A 21,119-nucleotide genomic window follows, 5' to 3' on the forward strand; every position below is an offset into this window, starting at 1 on the left:
CAGACTCCACCATCATCAAAGCAAGATCCTGGTGAAACATTAAATGCAGCACTGGATGGAAATAAATCATGTTACTTGCAGAAGCTTATCGAAACAACGCCACGGCGAATGTGTGCTGTAATCAAAGCTAAAGGTGATTCAACAAAACATTTGTGAGTGACCTTTTTATTTGGGGGTGACTGTTTTTGGCCGGGCTGTATCGTCTACAGGTTTAGATGAAAAAGACCGAACAGAAGGTGGAATGCTAGAAGGGTTTGGTGTGTTGTTTTGTCGTTTATCATGACTAAAAATACTCTTTAAATCATAGCAAGAATGATCCTCAGCAGTTTTCATGTCTGTGTTGTCTGTTAGACAAGCTGCAGTCACGCTCCTCCTTCTCCTTCACAGTCCTGCTGTTGTTTGGTTACTGATCCCTGAACACCTTTCAAATGATCATAAGTCTAATAATAGAAGAGGCAGTGTGATTAGCTGTCTTCCAGACGCCTGATGGAGATTGTTCTTTTGGAAGTGTGGGAGGCACTTTGGTTCTTGGCTGTGACTTTTCACACAGCAGGTTACGCAATGCTCTGCTGCGCCCCGGTTTGATATGTCAGTGTTAAAGAATCTTGTGACACATTCACACACAAGATCGCTTCTGTCCGTCTGTGGGCAGAAATGTCTCGGCTGTATTAAAAATAAACGTTTCGCTTAATGTTCTTGCTCTGAGGCATGAACATCAACAGAGCTCTGTGTTCTAAAACATTTCCCAGAAGCGGTGTTGGTCTGCACTTGTTGCTCTCCACAAGCAGACGGTGGCGGTGGTTTGAAAGCACTGAATGAACATTTTGAGTGCCAAAACATTCAGGATTTTTCTTCCATTTGGATAGTTTGCAAATAAAAGACTCGTGGCTTCTTGAATTAAGGGTCTGCCATTGAAGAAAATGAAAAACATGAATCCAACATGTTCTTTTGTGAGCTGTAGCAGATGGTCGATAAAATGAGTTAATGTGAAACAGACAACCCAATTGGAGCCAAATGGTAAACGATGAGCAAAACCTTCGCTGTTGACACAAAAGCATTACCTGGATCTACACTGTTGCATCAGAAACTTCACAGGAAGTGTGACATTAGGATGACAAAACACACAACACACCATCCAAACTAGTTCTAAAATTATTTGATCAGAAATCTAAAGATTCTTACTTGGCGAGTTTCATCTCGATCTGCTGGCGGATCTCCTGCCGCTCCTGATCGCTTCGTGCCGGAAAGATGTTCCTGTCCTCCAGCTCCTGTTTGCTCGGCCTGTTTCGGAGTTTGACAGCCAGCAACTCCTTCCTTAGCCTGCGAGGAAGTGTGCCTGGAACAGCAAGACATTAAAACCCACTAAACGATAACCTTAAAAGAGCTTTTGAAGAATTTCTCCATGGTTCAAAAATAAATTCTGAGACAAAGAGCTGTGGATGTCTAACAGACTTCAGAGATCAATGAAAGTGAAGTCATCGGCCACTTTATTAGGCATGATTATTTGTCAAAACAACATAATCCGTTCAGTCCTCAAGGCTACTGAAGTTAAAACCGAACATCAGAATGAAGAAGAGTAAGGATTTATGTGACTTTGAGCATGGTTGTTGGTGCTAAACCAGAGGTCTGCAAACTGTACAACCCCCTCAGTCCACCCACATAAAACTTGTTTCGAGTAATTGTTACCGGACATTTTAAAAGTAACATTTATAATTTTTATTAAACATCTAGTTCTCTTGCCCTGCGATGGACTGGCTCTCTGTGTACCCCGCCTGATTGCCTATTTACCGCTGGAGATAGGCACCAGCCCCCCCCCCCCCCCCCCCCCCCCCCTCACGACCCTACATGGACAAAGCGGGTTCAGACAATGGTTGGATGGATGGATCTAGTTCTCTTTCAGATTTCTGGAAACGACTTAAAAATTCTGAGAATAATTCAGACCTAAACGACTACTGTCGGGTTTCTGATTATTTTCTAAAATTAAAGTAAGAAATCATTTGTTCTCTTCCGTGATTCAGAGATTTGTTGCCATTTCTTTACAAAAGCACTATGTTGTTTTCTAATATTAAGTTTTAAGAAGAAAATGTGAATAATTTAAAAAATAATTTTTAACCTAAGTTATTTATTGTGTGTGAAAATTCTGCTCTTTAGCACCACACAGTTCAGAGAAGGTATTACAGCTACGGTAGCCTACAAGCACTGCTTCTCAACTTTGATGTAGGATGTGTTTGTTATTCAAACTAACCAACAGTGTATTTATGCTCTTCTTCCTCTGAGTTGGTTTGGCAGACCGCATGCTTCCAGGACGTTATGTTGCCCCCTGCTATTTCTTTTGGCTTACATCATGTCAAAGTGCAAAAAGCAGAGCATGTCCCTAAACAGCCACTGTATTTCAAGATGGTGCGTGACTATGGAGAGTCTACCACAGCTGATGGCCCAATACCAATACTCGCACTGCACCCTACAGTCTTCAGCAAAGTGCACATGGAGCAAGTGCCCAGTAAGGCTTTGCGTATGTAGTACACAACTGCCTAATTGGGACAGGGAGCATTGCATCATCGACCGTAATGCATGCTGGTCGCTGTTTGTGCTACTTTATAATAAACCTTTAACAATTTTAAAACAAACAAAAACTTTGAAACCCCCCCCCCCAGTAATTCTTAGTCTGAAACATTCAGAGCATGAATAAATATCATTAATCGTCTTAAAACTAACTTTTGTTTGGAAATATATATTTTCAAAAAAGGCACTTGAGCCATTGTTCCGCCTTCTTCTCAAAAGTCCCACGCAGCAATGGATTGTGGGTAATTCCCAATGCCCGCATCAATACAGACTTGGGCAAAGTGTGGATCAAGGGTGCAAAAGGGGTGTGGTCAACTTCAGCACTTGAGGTTTGGGACACCCTAAGCCAGGGCTATTTGATTCTGGGCCTGGAGGGCTGGTATCCAGCATGTTTTAATTTTAACCCTGCTTCAACACACCTGATTTCAATCAGCAGGTGATTAATAGGTTTCTGCAGAGCCTAATGAACTGCTTCACAGGTGGTCCAACCGCTGAATAGTGTGCTGGAGCAGATAAACCACTAAAATGTGCTGGATACTGGCCCTCGAGGCCAGGAACTGAATAGTCCTACCCTACACACACCCCTAGACTGGAATATGCAATTGAGGGACGCAAAGGTGGAAGTGCGAGCATTGGGCATATATATATATATATATATAAATGTAAAATGTCAAGCAATTAGGAATACTTAGAATATACATTAGTGAGCAATATTAATGGGATACACAGAGTTTGATAGTAAACAAGTAAAAATATTACACACTGGGCCTTTAAGGGCCATTGAGGAAGGTCAGAAAGCCCTTGGGGCTCCAGAGCCACATGTTGCAGACTCCTGTGCTAGACCAAAGTGGTCTGGATGGTTTAGAAACGGGTGGGGTTTTCACCCACAACCATTTCTAAGGTTCGCAGAATGCACATCACGCTGAACCTTAAAACATGGACTGGAGCAGTGGAAGATGACACCAGGTGTCACTCCTGTTAGCGAAAAACAGGGAATTAGAGAGATGTATCCTAGGCTGATGTCATAAAGTTAATTTTGAATCAAAACGTTTTTTAGGCAAAGAACAGACTGTTTATGCCAGGTAGCTGAACTTTGTTTGCATCTTTTTTTCCTGTGAAGTCTAGCCAAATAAAAAAAACTATAAATTAAAAGTGAAAATTTCACTTTTTAGCCTTTTGTTCACACATTCAAACTGTTACAATAAACTTTGAGCAATAGTACAACTTTGTTGAATCGCTGCGTTTCTTTTCGTCTAAAATTTTATTTAACATCTGACATCAAAATGGCAGAGATTTAAAGTTCTAGATATATGCTCTCTTTCATGGACAACACAATGGTTTCTCTGCAGTTTGATGTGCATTTCCCCAGAAATCTAACTGTGTCGTGACTGTATACTTCTCAGTAAGTAGTATTTATATCAGGTTTTGTTTTATTCAGATGTAATGGAGCTGTTGAGTTTAAAATAAAAAAAACTGACGAGATGTGCTTGAAGGCATGCACTCGGGAACCCCATGGTGAAGCATTTTAAGGGTCTATTTGCAGACAGATGAAAACACTCCATCACAGGTTTATATTCTCAACAGCACACTGAAGGTTGCTTTAATATTCTCTGTCTGAGTTTTACATAAACCCAACAAGGAAGCGTACAGCAAGCAGCTGTAAGTTCTGCGCTGATCCCTAAGATTTGGTTTTTAAGGATAAAAAAGTTTCACAATAAACATCTTCAAACTTTAGTTCATCTGTAGTTTAAAACAAGCCTAAAACAAGAAAAATTAGCAGAGAACGGATAAAAACTGCACTCTGCAGCGGAGATTCTTCAGTGTTCCTTCCTTTTAGTCTTATTTCAGGACTGCTTAGAATAAAAATAAAACAATTTGTGATGTAAACAAATCCTTGGAGCTGTGAGACTGACCAGAGATGACAGACTCGTTCCAGCCTTCCAGGTCAAAGGGGAGGCCTGAGGTGTTGGAGAAGCACTGGTCCAGCCGTACGTTCTCCTTGTTCTCCTCTGCCTCCTTCTTGGGCCAGTCAGACCCTCCTCCCATGCAACCATGCTGGTTTTCTGAGCTACAGGAGCGAGACAGCCGTCCGTCCGAACACCAGAGTCGTGGGGGCGAGCCCTGCTCACACCCTTCGTGGACACTGAGGGGACACATGAAAGAAGACAAGTGGAAGGATAAAGGCACGAGACTCAAAACTTGACTGTGAGCCAAGTCATTTATAGGTTTCTATAAATAAACATAGATTTTTTTAAAAGCACCAAACAAACCAGAACACTAAAGGAACATGTTGCTCTGTTCACATTCTGGTCATATTTTCTACAGGAAGGAATGACAGAAATTGAAACCATGCCAACAATTATTAAACAAATACATTTTCAATTTTGTTTTCTGAAAATAATTAAAAAATGACTGGGGCTGTGCTGGTTGGCACGGCTCTGCAATATCGCATGGACATCAGGGGCAGTTCCACTGGATTGGCAGACCAGGGTGGTGGTCCCCCTATTTAAAAAGAGGGTCACAGGGTGTGTTCCAACTACAGGGATCACTCTCCTGAGCCTCCCTGGTAAAGTCTATTCCGGGGTTTTGGAGAGGAGGGTGTGGTGGATTGTCAAACCTCAGATTCAGGAAGAGCACTGTGGTTTTTGTCCTGGCCGTGGAACACTGGACCAGCTCTACGCCCTTAGGGGGGTCCTGGAAGGTGTGTGGGAGTTCGCCCAACCAATCTACATGTGTTTTGTGGATGTGGAGAAGGCGTTTGACTGCGTCCCTCATTGGGCCCTGTAGGGGGCCCTGTGGGGGGTACCCTGGGAGTATGGGGTACCAGCCCCTCTGATACGGGCTGTTATGGGCCATTCTCATCTGTACCGGGTCGGCCCGGGCCGGGTAGCGTAGGTTGTTTACATATCTGGGTGGCCTGGTATTTTTCCAGGCCAACCAAGGCTCATTCTCAGCCCTCTTCTCGAGGGGGTCTGCTTCAGGCCGACCAGGGCCAACACACCCACTGCTGACAGCAAATTCACACCTTCCATTAGAGCAAGCCTCTGATTGGTGGGTAGAATCAGCCCACATATGCTTAAGGCAAGGATGTGTGGAATCAACCGGGCCAGGCTGGGGCCGACTGGGGCTACCCGGCCCCGGCCGGCCCGGTACAGATGGGAATGGCCCATTAGGTCCCTGTATGACCGGTGCCAGAGCGTGAACCACTCCGGTGAGAGTTGGGCTTTGCCAGAGCTGCCCTTTATCACAGATTCTGTTCATAACTTTTATAGACAGGATGCGCAGCCAAGGTGTTGAGGGGATCTGTTTTGGTGGTCTGCGGATTGAATCTCTGCTGCTCTGACAGTAGAATGCTTCTTCCGCTCCGGAACAAGGTCCTGCCCCAAGTGGAGGAGTTTAAGTATTTTGGGGTCTTGTTCACGAGTGAGGGAAAGATGGAGCGCAAGATTAATAGTCGCATTGGTGCTGCGTCTGCAGTGATGTGAGCGCTGTACAAATCTATCGCGGTGAAGAGAGAGCTAAATGTGAAGCTCTGGATTTAATGGTCGATCTACGTTCCTACCCTCACCTATAGTCACGAGCTTTGGGTAGTGACCAAAAGAATGAGAATGGGGATACACGTTACTTTTCTCCGCAGAGTGGCTGGGCTCTCCCTTAGAGATAGGGTGAGAAGCTCGATCATCCGGGAGGGGCTCAGAGTAGACCCGCTGCTCCACCACATCGAGAGGAGCCAGTTGAGGTGGCTCGGGCATCTGATTAGGATGCCTCCTGGATGCCTCCATGGTGAGGTTTTCTGGGCACGTCCAACTGGGAGGAGACCTAAAGGAAGACCCAGGACACGCTGGAGGGACTATGTCTCTCGGCTGGCCAAGGAACACCTTGGAGGAGCTGAACCAAGTGAATGGGGAGAGAGTCCGGGCCTCTCTGATTAGGCTGCTGCCCCTTTATCACTGAACTGACCCTGGATAAGCAGATGAAAGTCCCATTAGTCATCACGCCCTGGTGAAATTCAGTGGGGAGCGGTGAGCTGCAGCTGTGGCCGTGCTCGGAAATATTTGGCGGTTTAGCGCCCCCCCAATCCAACCTTTTAAAGCTGAGCGTCAAGCAGGGAGGCACTGGGTCCCATTAAGTTTTTGGTATGACCCAGCCACTGAGAAGCTTGAGAAAGCGTATTAAAGAAAAATGTGACTGGAACAGATAGGTTTCTTTTTTTGCTACACATTGATGTTATTGTGTTATTTACATGTCGGTTTTCGTAACAGTGGTCAAGAAGCCAAAAGACGTATGAGACTGACCTCTCCTGTCTGTTCTTGGAAGCAAAGGCTCTCTGCAGCTCCTCCATGATGCAGCTGGGGGGCATGGGGGGGTGTATCATGTTGCCCAGATGTGGGGACCCTGAGGGGTTTGCCAAGGACCCTCGGAGCGACAGGGTCATCGAAGCCATGCTTTCTGTGGCCCTGGGAGGGGGCTCCTTTGGGAGGTAGGAGTTGGGCAGGTGAGCAGGAAGTGATGTAGGTCCTGAATCTGACAGGAGACACCAGCAGAAGATTATTAGATAATCTGTTTTGTTATGACGCAGGTTTAGAGTTTATATGTGGCAGTTTCATTTCTTTTTATAGTTTAACTTATACAGGCCCTTTTTTTTAACCACAGTGAGGAAAAACTTTACTAGATATCAAGATCAAATCTTTCTGCAAGCTCACCATCTCCAGAGCTCAGCTGGGGCACCAGTTTTGGAGGGACTTGAGGTGGGGAGGTTCCTGGAGGAATCTCCTCTTCTGCTCCTTCTTCCACCTGATCTCCTGAGTCCTGCAGCCCCTCAGGAAGATCTCCTGCCGAGCGCACCTCCTCCTTTCCTTCATTCTCCAGTAGCAATACATTCTCCTCCACTCGATCACCGTCCTGGAGCGGGGTAGCTACTGAGGGAAAATATAAAATATTCTTGAGATTTGCTGTAGAGCAAGACAGATGAACAATTCTTCAATTAGAGCCAATCAGCATCGGTCATGTTATAATTTATAAGACAACTGCATCTTCACCTTCAGGAGAGTTCGATACACAAATCAAAATCAGTGAAATTTTAAGTTGCTGAAACATTTTAAAGACAAAAAATATCTGATGTGTCAGATGTTGTGACAATAAATTATAAAATGTTCAGACACCATTACTTCCTGCACATTTTGTACAGATTCACAGAATAAAGGTCTCAGCCAGCAGGTGTCAGTAACATTCACTTGTCGTTGCTGCCCTCTAGTGGATATTATGGGCATTCTCATGTTACACACCAATGTTTTATTCTGAGGAAATTAATGTCAAAACTAATTTTAACCTTTTATAAAGTACAACTTCAAGGGTCCTATGGCAAAAAGACATTTAGTTTTTGGTGAAAATAAAAAACTGAGGAGCATGTCAGAAAATAATAAAATAAAAGAAGAATAGTGTCAAGATAAAAGTCTACATCATGCTAAATGTCACTAATTTGACCGGCAGGTGGATTAAAATAATCTTTAACAACAACAGGAGTTGTTCTACCTGATGAAGAGTGGTCTTCCTCAGGACCGAGGTATTCCACACTGCTGACTGTGAGGTTCGGGTTAAAAGGTCCCCCGAATCCCCCGAGCAGGACGGCTCCGTCTGAGCAGCCCTCGGTGGGAGAGCTGGGGTTGTGGCACATGAGACCGCTGGATAATGCTACATCTGTGAATAAATAATCTGGGTTATTATGAATCACCCAGCACACTTTTGCTGGTGATTTTCCCACAGGCGGTGCAATGTTATAAAAACATGTATCATCTCCTCTCAGGGTTCAATTTTTCAAACTAGAAAGAGATCATGGGTTCTCTCTGTCTCTCTTGAGCTCCTTCATCTGGTGTTTTGTGTCTTTTTGACAAAATGAGCAGAAGAAATAATTAGTGAAGATAAAAGTGAGATGTGTTGATAGGATTTCAGTAGCTGTCGACGAGAATAAAATGAACAAAAAGGACTTTCTCTGCCTTTTGATGAAAACTCTAGTTTGTATTCCCTCTCTTCTGAGTGTTTACACTGACCTCTCATGTTCTAAAAGCTGCACGTTTATTTCTATGTTTAACATTTACTAGGATGTTTTAGGGCTGATAATTAAGATTTTTTTCTTTGCTTATTTTGATTATGAATACAATTTAAATCCAGTCCTTTAATTGGATAAATGTCTAAATGAAATGTGGACATAGAAAAGTCCATAAACTCGATGAAGACTGCAAGAACTGAAACAAAACCATTTAATGGCTCTTTTATTATTGTATGAATAGTTGTCTCTCACTCAGTCAGATGTGCAAAAGACTATTTTTAGAACAAAATGATATTAAATCCTCCCTGGTTTACAGTAAATCACCAACGTTTAGACACATACTTAAAAGTTCTGGTGATCAAAAACAAAGCTGGATGTGTTTGCCTCATATGAGAAATAAAATGTCTTAAAGGAAGTCCTGCTGTCCAAAGAGACGATAAATGCATTTATTTGTTTATTTTTACAATTGAATAATTATTCATTTATTTGCATCTTGATCTTTATTGCCAATCAATTTCCCTCTGGGATTAACTCATTCACTGCCATTGACGACAAAAGTCGTCATTTTAAATCCAAACTTTGAAAATTGTTTGCAGCAAACGGCTTTACTGATCAGGAATCGTCTGGCAGTGAATGAGTTAATAAAGTATTTTTGAATAGAATAGGATTGAATTGAATTTGTGTAGAATATTAATACATTTTTACTTAAATTTTTTTGCTAATTTGTATTATTATTATTATTTTTTTTTGTCAGAATAAATTTTCCATCATGATGGTCTCATGTGCAATTTGTTGTATGTTTTATAAAAATCTACATTAGTAATTAGGATAAACACAAATGTCTATAACTAGTTATCTATGTATGTATAGATCCTAAATGTCATTGTTTAAAGCCTGATTTTAGCTGAAAGTATTAATCAGCAGCCCTTTTCATCAGAGGTTAATTATAACCTGATAAGAACTGAATCCGTTCAGGCAGCTGATTCCTGAGTAGCCACATGCCTTCACCCTAAACATGATTATATTTTCTAATTGGATTCATTAGAGCCACCAGGGACAAACGTGAAGATGAAGAATGACGCCCGCCCTCAGCTCTGACTCCCATCTCCTGTACCTGTGGAGCTCTGCTTGAGCTTTTCGTTTTTCTTTTTCCTCCACTTCCAGGGCTTGAAGATTCGCCCCAAGGTGGCCAGCTTGCTGTTCCGTCGTATCGGTGGCGTGTGCACACCCGTCACCAAGCAGCCTGTCCTGAGCACCCTCTGCTGGTCCACAAGTTCTACTGCAGAGACAGAGGAGAGAGGGATGACCGGGTAAAAGGAGGGGCAGGGGATATGTGGATGAACAGGATCAAAAATAAAGAAAGCAGGCAAAGGAGATAAGCCGGATGGGAGAAAAGGATAAGAAAAAAAAATCCAGAATGAAAAGAGAGGTAGAGAGAAACAGAAGTCCAATTAGTATGCTCACCTTACTGAATAAACCATGACACAGTCCAAGTGAACGGATTGAATTAGAAAGACTAATTTGATTGGTACACTCCCCTAAAGCTGTTATTTTCCCTCCCTGCAAGACAAATGTCACAAATCAAAACATATTTTAAGAACAGGATGCATTTTGCATGATGCAGTTGAGCCACAACAGGAAGACCGCAGGTTTGAATCCCGGCTGGGACCTTTCTGCACTGAGTTAGAATTTTCTCCCTGTGCATGAGTGGGTTTTCTCCGGGCGCTCCAGCTTCCTCCCACAGATCAAAAACATGCCAGTTAAGCTGAAACTGTAAATTGCATTTCTGCTGACCAACAGGTGCATCGCCCTCGCCGCTGCACCAAAGCTTTTGGCTCTGTTGACTGTGTCTGTGCCCTGCTTTCCGCCACACATCCCTTTTGCTGCATGAATGTGTGTCATTAGCTCCGACTACCATCAAAAACATTATTTTCAGGAGTCTAAATGAACCATTTTCCCATCATCCCATCTGCTTCCCCCATTTCTCTGCTGTTATTTTAGCACACCCGCAAATCTTCAGCTGTTATTTTGAGATTCGGAGAACAGAATGCTTGCCTGTTTGTGTTTTGTGAGAAGAAAATAAATTGTTTCATTCTATAAATAAAAATCCCACCAGCTTCCAGAAATGACTTGTGGAGTTTTCCAGTCATTGAGACATTAAAACAAACACGATGCATGAAAATAACTCACAAACATGCTCTAAATATTTGAAAAGGACAATCCAGCCACATTGATTTGTCTTTTGTGATGGATGAGCTCTCTCCGTGATGTTGTCCCTCTTTTCTCTGCCCAGAGGAAACATGCATTTGAATGAACGATGGCTGTGACTCATATAAGGTGAAATGTGGGCCTATAAATCCATGCGCACACATCGCTGTCGAGCTGCCAGCTTCTGAGAAAGCCAGAGAATTGAAATTCACATTAAAAGCTGATTTTAGGAGCCACATGCGTCAGTAAGAAAGTCAAATCTTTGTTGAAATATTCAGCTGAAGGGGAAACAGGTCTGTGATGGAGGATGAGTACGAGGGCTTGCAGAGGGAGGAGGGGGGCTTACAGTGAAGATACAGCTTACTACATTTCATGTTTTTCTCAAGCTCTTGCCTCTTCCTTCAAGTACATGAAAGTGGATGGAGACGCTGATTGGGGGAGGAGTCTGGTGTAAAGAGGAGCATTAAAACATGGGGTGGTAGGCGGATGAAGAGGAAGAATGAAAAAGCAGGAAGCAGAGCAGCAAAGAGCAATAAAAGAAGGCGATTAAAAGTTTAGGGGGTTTGGCTCTAAACACGAAGGAAGCAGATCCTCTCTCATCATCACCGCTGTCATCGCTGTTTCAGTCGCCGTGGCGCACACAGAATCCAGGTCAAGCTTGAAGGAAACAGACAGTCGGAGAGGAAAGGGGGAAAACAAGCTTAAAACAAGGAGGGGGAGGCGTTGTGTCTGTGGATGAAGGAGACAGTGTGTGTGGGGAGAGGAGGAAAGGGGGAGAGGAGGTGGGGTCAGGCTCGCCGCTGTTGCTATGGTGACCACATCCAGATGCTGCCGCAGCAGCGGGAGCCAGAGGAGGGTTGGGTGGAGCGAGCTGAGCTGGAGCTTAGAGGAGAAAAGGGAGAGGTGAGGAGGGGAAAGGAGGCCCCCCGACCAACACAGGCGACGGCCACATCTGAAAGCATTGGCAGCTCCAGGTGCATTGTGGGTAGAGCGGTGAAGCCACACAGAGGCCTGTCTGTATACATATATATTGAAACAGGGAAGGAAACTGGAGGAAGGAGGAGGAGGAAGAGAGAAGGGGCATTCCAGGGAGAAGAGGGAGGTGGGGAGATGGGAAGGGGCTGTTGCTATACGGAAGAGCTTGCAGGAGAATCTGCCTCGACCAATCACGGAGCGGCTATTTATAATGCATATCAATAAACTTCAATTTTCATAAAAAGCGTTGGTTATTTGCGGGAAGTGATAACTGGCGAGCATCAGGTGGAACTACAAACGTACGCATGCGAAACATTCTTTCATCAAATGCACAGGATGAATCAAAATGTGTGTCAGATCGCTGTGAATGAACTACATGTGGCATGTGGCGAAGATAATTAATATGCTAATGCAAATAGGATTTATTAAATCCATGTGTCACGCTCATGCATGAACCACGTGAACTCAGCAGCACAAATCAGAGCAGACTGTTGTTACAATCAGAGGGAGGGGTCGCAGCTTCACTCACATATTTCATTCAAAAGATGTGGAAAAAAAACAGTTGATGTAACATAATTAACGAATGCTAAAATATTTGATATTTTCCAGTTTGGGCTCAGAAATGGTCTTAAGATAGAATAAAGTGACAAAGCATTTGTGTTTTACATCAGGAAGGAACCACACCCAAAACTTACCAGTATGTCAGCCCATTTACCCCCCCCCCCCCCCCCCCCACACACACACACACACAAACATACAGAGCACATTTCACAAGTACACAAAGTAAATGTGAACCAACAACAACCTTTCACCCACTTAAATTACAGAATAAGACAATAGAGACAAAGCTTTGTCGGTGTTGGAGCTACAAAAAGTCTGAGTATAAAAGACGTGTGGCTGTGCTGCAGTGGTACAACCACAGAGATGAATAACAAAATGTGTGTGAGTAATAAGATAACTGAAATCTAGCTGGCACTGTAGATTTTACAGTAAAAGGGAGTCAGACTGAGTAGAGGGACAACATCAGTGGCACAGATTCAGCTCTGGGGTTGTCTGAGGCAAAGCTTCCCCGCATCACCTGATAGAATGACTTGTGCCTGGGGGGATGGGCTCTCTGAGTGGCAAAAAATAAAAATAAAAACATCTTAAAATACAAATATATCTATCTATCTCTCTCTCTCTCTCTCTCTCTCTCTCTCTCTCTCTCTCTCTATATATATATATATATATATATATATATATATATATAATCAGGTTATTAGCATGACTGCTAACTATGTGCTAACAAGATGAGTCTTTGACTTTGTTTTGGATGTTCCTGCAAATACAGTAAAGCTGAATTGAAAATGGTCATGATTTAATTTAATCACTTTTTGTAGCATCGCTGCAGTTGTGAAGCACCCAAATATTTACAGCAATCTGTTGTCCAACAAGCAGAAAATATTTTGACATAGCAGATTTTAGTCAGATTTAAGCGCTCGCCCCATAACCGGAGGGTTGCAGGTTTGAGTCCCATCAGTCACAGTGGTTGTTTCCTTAAGGAAGACACATAACTCGCCTTGTCTACAGGTCGAAGGGCAAGCTGTGGCTACAATGTAGAGTGTGAATGGACGGATGAGTGCTTGTGATGTAAAGCACCTTGGGGGGTTTGTATAACAGATGCTATATAAAATAAAGTCCATTTACCATTTCATAACTAATCACTATGATAATTTGTTTGGTTGTAAGATATAAAATCAGTTTTCATTAGTGGGTGCCTGTTGATGCACATCCAATCCAATCAATCCATTCATCCATTCATTCACTTTTATGTATCCAAATAAGTCTCACTGAGACAGAGACCATCATACAGTCACTACATTGTGAGAAATTCTAGACAATCCATCCAGAGCTTCATGAGATATGTTGCTAACAAGCAGGCAAACAGAGGCAGACAAAGGCAAAAACATTATGGCACCCCATTTGCTGTATGGTCTATTAAAATGATCCCCTTACAGAAATAAACCTTTCTAGACGCGTTGTTTCTGCACTCACCTGTGATGAAATGACTGTCCATTAAAATTTCAGATAATAAATCCATCAGAATATGACCTTAACCTGACAAATAAAATTAGTTTACTTTAAAACAACAAACCATGCCAATCTGTGTTAAAACCTTCAGCCTTCGTTAATGTCCTGTTAGAGGTTTCAGAGGTCTGTTCCTCTCTTGGTGTTTGTTAGCATTTCTTCACTGGCTTTGATAAAAATGAGAACATTGTCAAATAACCAGAAAAGAAGCTAAAACCTGCAAAAATATGTGCAAATTACTGCATGAATTTATGCTGGAATATTAAAAGGGGTTCTCTACTTTCATGCTAAACATTTTGCAGGCATCAACGTGAACAAAAATGACAAATTAAGATGCTAAAACTATTAAAAATGCCCTATTAGATGCCTAATCCCCTTGTTGCACAGAGCTGTCACCACACCTCCACATGCTGTTAGCACCTCTAAAACAACCTGATTACAGTTGTTTTCGATTGCTAAAACTCAAAAAGCAAAAATGAGGCACAATTTTCACAACCTCTACTTCTGTTCCCAATCGTTTGACTCAGTTTATCACTACTTAAGATTTCCTTATCATATTAGAACTCTGATTTTCCACCTTTACACTCTGATGTCAATTTCACATTACCTTGCTGTCAAAACACAGCACACAATTTTCAGGTTTACACACACTTTCCACATAAATTCTCAAAGCTTCAATCAACAACACACAAATATTCAAATCTGTAAACTTTGGGGTCTGGCGAGCAATTTGCAATCAGGGACTGCAGCATAAAAGTAAGTTTCCACAAGGCTACCCAGGTGTATGAGTGGTTTCAGGACCACCCACGGTTTTCCATTTTATACCTTCCACCTTATTCCCCCTTCCTCAATCCCACTGAGGAGTTTTTCTCTGCCTGGAGGTGGAAGGTGTACGAAAGGAATCCACAGAGCCAGGTCCCACTGCTTCAAGCCATGGAGGAGGCTTGTAGAGATGTGGCCTTTGAGGCCTGTCAGGGCTTCATGAGGCACTCGAGGCGGTACTTCCAGCGCTGTTTGGACCAGGAGGACATCGCCTGTGATGTTGATGAGGCCCTCTGGGCAGACAGAGACCGGTGGCATGATGCCCCATGATTATGCTGGGGGGGGGTGTCACTGTAAAAATCATATGTTTTGTCTCTAAATTTGTGTGTGTGTGTGTGTGGTGGTGGTGGTGGTGGGGGGGGGGGGGGGGGACCGTAAAAATAAAATGTTTTGTCTCAAAATGTGTGTGATGTCTAATGTTTGTCTCAGAGAAAAGTGGGCACTGTCATACATTCAGTGTGTAATTCATTGTGTTCCATTTGGACAATTGTGTTTTCAGTTTTGCTCTTCAGTGTTCTTTCCCTGCTTGGTAGTGTTCACCCAAAGGCTACTTGTGTTTAAGCAATGAATGGTATGTGTGTGTCATGTGAAAATGTGGCTGTGTTTACCAAATGAAAACACGTGTTCCATTTTGGGAACATGTTACAATATGTGGTGGCAGGGTTTTGTTGCAAAGGGAAGCCATGGTTTAGGAATTTGTGTGTTATGTTTGGAGTTTTGTGTGTGCAGTTTTGAAAGAAACGTACAGTTTTGAAAAATGCGTTTTAGCAATTGAAATAAACTGTAAACTGTAATGTAACGTATGCATGCTTGAGTGGTCCAGTCTCAGCTATAAATAACATCAGTCTTATCCTCAACTTCTATCAGACCCCAAAGAGCCTCGTTTTTCTGCTCAAGTCCCCTTGTTCCTCCCAAGACTCTAACAATGTGTCCTTGAATGGAGCACCTGGCTGCCTGCTACCATGCCAGCTAACCTCCTCGCATTGCCCCCCCCCCCCGGCTTTACAACTGCGCTGCCATCTGTCCTCAGCCCGGCTGCCTCAGGGGCCCGGCCACAGCCCGGGCACACAGCTAATAACTTGCAAGGAAAGAGAAAGCATCAGAAGGGCAATGAAAAATGACAAGAGCACAAACTAATAAGGATAAGATTAAGATCAAAGGATCAGAAAACATGTCTGTTTAGCAGCTGAAAGGATGAAAACATTTACTTTTCTTGGTAATAATAAACATCTGAAATGTAAATACTATTTATTTTATTATAAATATGAAATGTGTGGGATAAAACATAGAATGTAGCATGAATATACCAATATTCATACTACTGACCTTTAGTATGACTCATTAAATTACTGGTGCAAGACGCATTTTCAGGACATCGAATGCACTACGTTCAAATCTCCAACTATAAATTCATTAGGAAAAGGAATATAATCCCTACTGAGAGCCGTGAGGTCATGTCCTTGTTCAGCCCCCCCCCCCCCCCCCCCGTTTTTTTCCTTTTCAACTTTCATAGAATGATGGACTTCATTAGGATGGAAATTAATGAATTCTCCTCAAATAAAAGGTCATTATTCAACACAATATTCTGATTTTACAAAGTAGTAACTAACTTTAAAAGTAGGCTGGAAAATTAGCATTCACTTAAATGTTGTGCTATCTTGCTGCTTTATACACGTCATGCTAAAAAGACCAGAAAAGCATGCATTGAATGCTTTACAGATATATATTTAAATATATGTACATGTAAACACACACACACACACACACACACACACACACACACACACACACACACACATATATATATATATATATATATATATATATATATATATATATATATATATATATATATATGAGAAGAGAGAGAGAGAGAGAGGGGGGGGGGGGGATTTTTTGGCTACAGGAGTCCGCATAGTTCAAGAACTCTAAATCACCAAAGTGAGCAAAGTGTGAAAGAACAGCGTGTGGGCTAACTGGCAACAAGAGAGTAGACTGATGTCAGCTATTAGCCAATCAGAAATGCCAGAGGCTCCTGGTTATTACCATATGCTGGTAATAGTGAGGTTTAGTAGATGGCTATTGTTGTTGGAGAGGATGAAAAGTAACATTGTGTTTTTGGAGTCAGGAGCTCTGATGGACAGATGAGTGTAAAGTCTTTATGTTCATGTGGTCATAAGACTTTTTTTTCTCCTATTTCATGATAACAATAAAAAATAAAATTGTGAAATTTTAAATGTTTAAACTGATACTTTGCAAATGTTTCATATTTTTAAATACTTTTCTTGAGCCAGTATGCGCCGAAAATGACTTTTTTTAGGCTTAATGAAAGGCCACCCAGCCCCCAGCGCCCTCTGTAGCAAGAACATCCCATTTACAACTTCAGACTGGTGGGCTGCTCGGTTGACATACCTGGCGCTGCAGTCTGCTTCCAGCATGTTTCTTGCATGCTTTAGATCAGGAGTGGGGAACCCTGGTCCTCGAAGGCCGGTATCCTGCATGTCTTTGCTCCAACCCTTTTGATTCACTGGTTGATTCACATGTTCTGCAGCTTTTCAGGCTATGCAGAAGCTTGTTAATCACCTGCTGATTGAAATCAGGTGGGATGATGCAGGGTTGAAACCAAAATATGCTGGATGGCGGCCCTTGATGGACCAGGGTTCCCCACCCCTGTTTTAGATCATGAACACAGCTAATTCGTTTAAATTAGTGATGAATCACTACTGAAGACACTAAGGAAGTATGGGGAGACATTTCAGCTGTTAGATTAAGGTGTTAAAAAGACGAACGCACAGCAAGGCTGTTTCAATTTCAGTTCTACAAACAGACACTAGCGGGTGCTAAAACAAGCCTAAACGACCTAATTTCCCTTTAAAACCCTAAAAGTGGTTTCCCTGTCACTCTTGCAGCAGAAAATGTCCTTCTGTTCTGCACACGCCAGGAGAAGCCTGCTCAGAGCAACAGGCAATTTCCTCAAAAGTCAAACTATTTCATCCTTTTCAATCAGAAAAGCTCCTTCCAGTCAGGTAATGGAAGCCTAGTTTCACCTTAACCCCTTCAATTTCCAGGTTTAATGAACACAATGGGGTTTTGTCCCATGGGCGGGACGCTGGAATGCTAAGGGGTTAACCTCAGAATGCCGAAGTTTATCACATTCATTTGAGTAACAGTTCCTTAAACACACTGCAGCATTTCTGTTTTTTACTAAAAGGCTTTAATCAGGCAATAAAACTTTTTGAGATGCAGGGTGGATGTGTCTGCCAGGTGGAGTTAAGATATCAGCAGATGTAAATATGAGAAATCGTAGAGTGGGGCCGGCAGCTACAGAGTCAGCTGGGTGGGCAGTGGTGTGAGATTTATCCCTGATCCTTCCGCTGGTTTTCACCCGTTAGTCTAAAAAGCTGTAATAAATGTTTTAATGCTAACAAACACTTCAGCTGATAGCATCGATCTGCAGGGAGCAGAGCAGGAGATGCTGAAAGGTGCATAGGGAACAACACATTTCACAACTGTTTGCACTGTCACTTCAAACAGGTTCCCACAGAGAATAAAACCTCTTCCGGTTGGATTTTCTCAGATGTTCAGTCATGCAGGGCCTGTTCTAAATATCCTAACATAAAAGCCAGAGCAGTGACTCGAACAGGAAAACCATGGTATACAGTAGTGTGTGTGCAAAGCAGTGACTCCTCAAGGGAATCACGAAGGCGAGCTAAAAATAGAACAACTTTTTATTCGTCAGGAAAGCTGTTTTTATCTGCAGCTGCATGCAAAGTCCAGGAAGGAGCAGCGCTTCTGGACAACATACTCTACAGACTAACCATTCGTCATGGGCTTATTGGTGTGTAAACAAGCCAAACATTTGATATGCATGGTCAATTTGGTCATTACACCATGTAATAACAATGTCCAAAGCTACTCTGGGAGGCCTTCATATACATGGGGCCAAACAGATACATAGATAAGAGGTTATAAAAGATAAAATGTCGACTGGTTTTGTGTAAATTTTTATGTTATTTTATTTTTTTGAGGTGAGACTCAATTTAAAAATTAATCTAATTAATTAGAGGCTTTTAATTTAATTAATCTTAATTGGTTGCATTTTAATCACTCAAAAAATTGTCCTGAAAGCAAATTTTGAAATAAAAATAATGAGGCAGAGAATCAATAAGCATGGACCTTATTATTGTAAACTCAAGATTTTTTAATTTCTGAAAAAATAAATGCTTTAAAATTCAAAACAGGAAAATTAAGTTGTTTTGAACTGCTGCTGTGCGAAAATCTTATTTTTGCTTTGTCGCTCTAACTCAGTGAAACTCAGGTGCAATGTTTGGAGATACTTTATTAGAATCAGTAGGGCCTTGGTTTCAAAATAGGGGGATAGGATGTCTGTAAAATTAGATTTTTAGCAGCGTTAGAGACACAAATGGAGGCAAAATCACTCACACATGAAGAGAGACTCGTTGGATTGTATTTTAGTTGTTTGGAGCACATTAAAAACGTTTGCATGGTCTTATAGCCAATGTTCTGATGTTTGTTAGATGGGCAGCTTGGCAGTATTTATTGCTATTTAGGGCATGTAGGTAAATGGCTTGTATTTGTATGGCTTAACATTGCTAGGTATAGTTCTACAACCCCCCAACACAACATAATCAGTCATTCACCCATCCACACACACATTCACACACTAGTGATGAGCATGTAGCCACAGCTGCCCTGGGGTCAAGGGCGTCAGTTTGTTGTCAGAATTGCTGGGGACAATAACCATACACTTGAGTGGGGCTTAAAAATTGCTGGGGACAATAAAGTAGGCTAGCACAGGGGTCGGCAACCTGCGGCTCTGGAGCCGCATGCGGCTCCTCCATCCATCTGATGCAGCTCTCTGTGCTTATAAAATAATGACGGATATTTAAATAAAATGCTTTATATTTTACTGCATTAATTTTACATCTGTATGCCAATTCTAAATGTAAAGATTGTCTGCGTAAACCTGAACAGGTCCAACCCGGTCTTACTGTGAGACCGGGTTGACGGGTCACGCTTGTGCGTAATCATATGCGCTTCTGAGCTGCTTTCCGACCTTCCCCACCTACAAAGTTTAATTACAACAATCAAACGTGACAGAGCCTGGATTTGTATTCTGAACAGTCTAAACATGTTTTAAAAAGAAACGTATGACAAAAGTGGCACCTGCTCAGTAAAATATTATTGAAGACAGAGACGGGCTACAGCTTCTGGATCCACTTTATTTAATCGTTTTATTGATTATCTTTTTTTGAAAGATAACTTTGACGTACACGAGCTACCAGGCGCGTTGCAAGCTTTTCAAAAGTGTGGGGGATGTTGTCTGTGCCTAAAATAATTTCATGTTATTCATCTTGTTAGTTTAATTTCCATAATAGCGGAGCAGGTGCGAATTTTAGACGCGTCACGCACGTCTCTGTTTTAAACATGTTTAAACGGTTCGGAATACAAATCCAGACTCTGTCTCGTTAGATTGGTGCAACTAAAGTTTGTACTGAATGAAACTTTACATTAAACCATGTTGAAAAGAAAATGATCCGATTAAATCGTTTCCCCCTTACAGTCACGGACTACAGTGCCGTGCGCGTGACTCTGGGGTTAATCAGGTTTAGTTGTTTCTCTTTGCAACAATCTTCACAAGAAGGCAAAAGAGTTAAATGACAGGTTACAGATATTTCCATTTGACTGTTTATTTTGACGGATAAACTCAAGGATGTTGGTTGATTTCCTCCCACTGAAGCGGTCTGGAAACCCGGTCTCTCTGAGGGATGTGTCACTTGGAAAAATGTTATTTTTATGAAATTATGAAAGTTTGGCTGAATAGCGCTTGTTCCTGTCTCCAATATGGAGACGCATGATGCATCCAGTCGCCTCTTCAGCTCATAAAACACCTGTAGAGATATTTGATCACGCACAAAGTTCATGTGGAGCAGAAGCGGTCGGGCCACGGCAGGTGAAATGTTCCTAGCCTACATGAAGTGATATTGTTTAATTGTAACATTAATATGTTACTGGACACGCTGGTCTGGTTGGTTAGACCAGTGTTTGAAGTGGAAAACACACACACACACACACACACACACACACACACACACACACACACACACACACACACACACACACACACACACACACACACACACACACACACACACACACACCAATTAAAATAATGCTGATAGCGTGGACTAGAAGACAGGTGATGGTTTCAGTGTTTGAATGATGATCAGGCTGCTGTAAAATGTAATCTCCATCCACATCCAGACACAATTACCCTCTATTCTATTTGCTCTGCTCTTGTCTGGGCTGACAGCTGGCGGTGCGCGCGGTGCGCCTAGTGGCTGTGATGCACATTTTACGCATTTGGAGAGGTGGGCCGGATGCTTTGCTTTTACTGGAAGATGGTCCACTTAACGCA

General features: G+C 42.3%; 1 protein-coding gene across 4 annotated transcripts in view; it reads right to left on the reverse strand.

Annotated features, from left to right (window-relative positions):
• The window catches only part of phactr3a (phosphatase and actin regulator 3a), a 44,257-nt gene that overhangs the window by 5,567 nt on the left and 17,571 nt on the right, over positions 1-21,119 (reverse strand). The window contains exons 2-8 of one of the 4 annotated variants that reach the window (XM_054745810.2): positions 10,073-10,168; positions 9,723-9,887; positions 8,095-8,259; positions 7,266-7,481; positions 6,858-7,086; positions 4,476-4,705; positions 1,183-1,336 (exon numbers count right to left, since the gene is read on the reverse strand). In XM_054745810.2, the coding sequence (XP_054601785.1) occupies positions 1,183-1,336; positions 4,476-4,705; positions 6,858-7,086; positions 7,266-7,481; positions 8,095-8,236 (971 nt within the window). In that variant the 5' untranslated portion in view covers positions 8,237-8,259; positions 9,723-9,887; positions 10,073-10,168. The remainder of the gene's footprint in view (positions 1-1,182; positions 1,337-4,475; positions 4,706-6,857; positions 7,087-7,265; positions 7,482-8,094; positions 8,260-9,722; positions 9,888-10,072; positions 10,169-21,119) is intronic. The other 3 variants (XM_054745809.2, XM_015967602.3, XM_015967601.3) reach the window with 3 other exon arrangements.

This window comes from Nothobranchius furzeri, chromosome 15 (genome assembly GCF_043380555.1).
Source record: "Nothobranchius furzeri strain GRZ-AD chromosome 15, NfurGRZ-RIMD1, whole genome shotgun sequence".
Taxonomy (NCBI): Eukaryota; Metazoa; Chordata; class Actinopteri; order Cyprinodontiformes; family Nothobranchiidae; genus Nothobranchius; species Nothobranchius furzeri.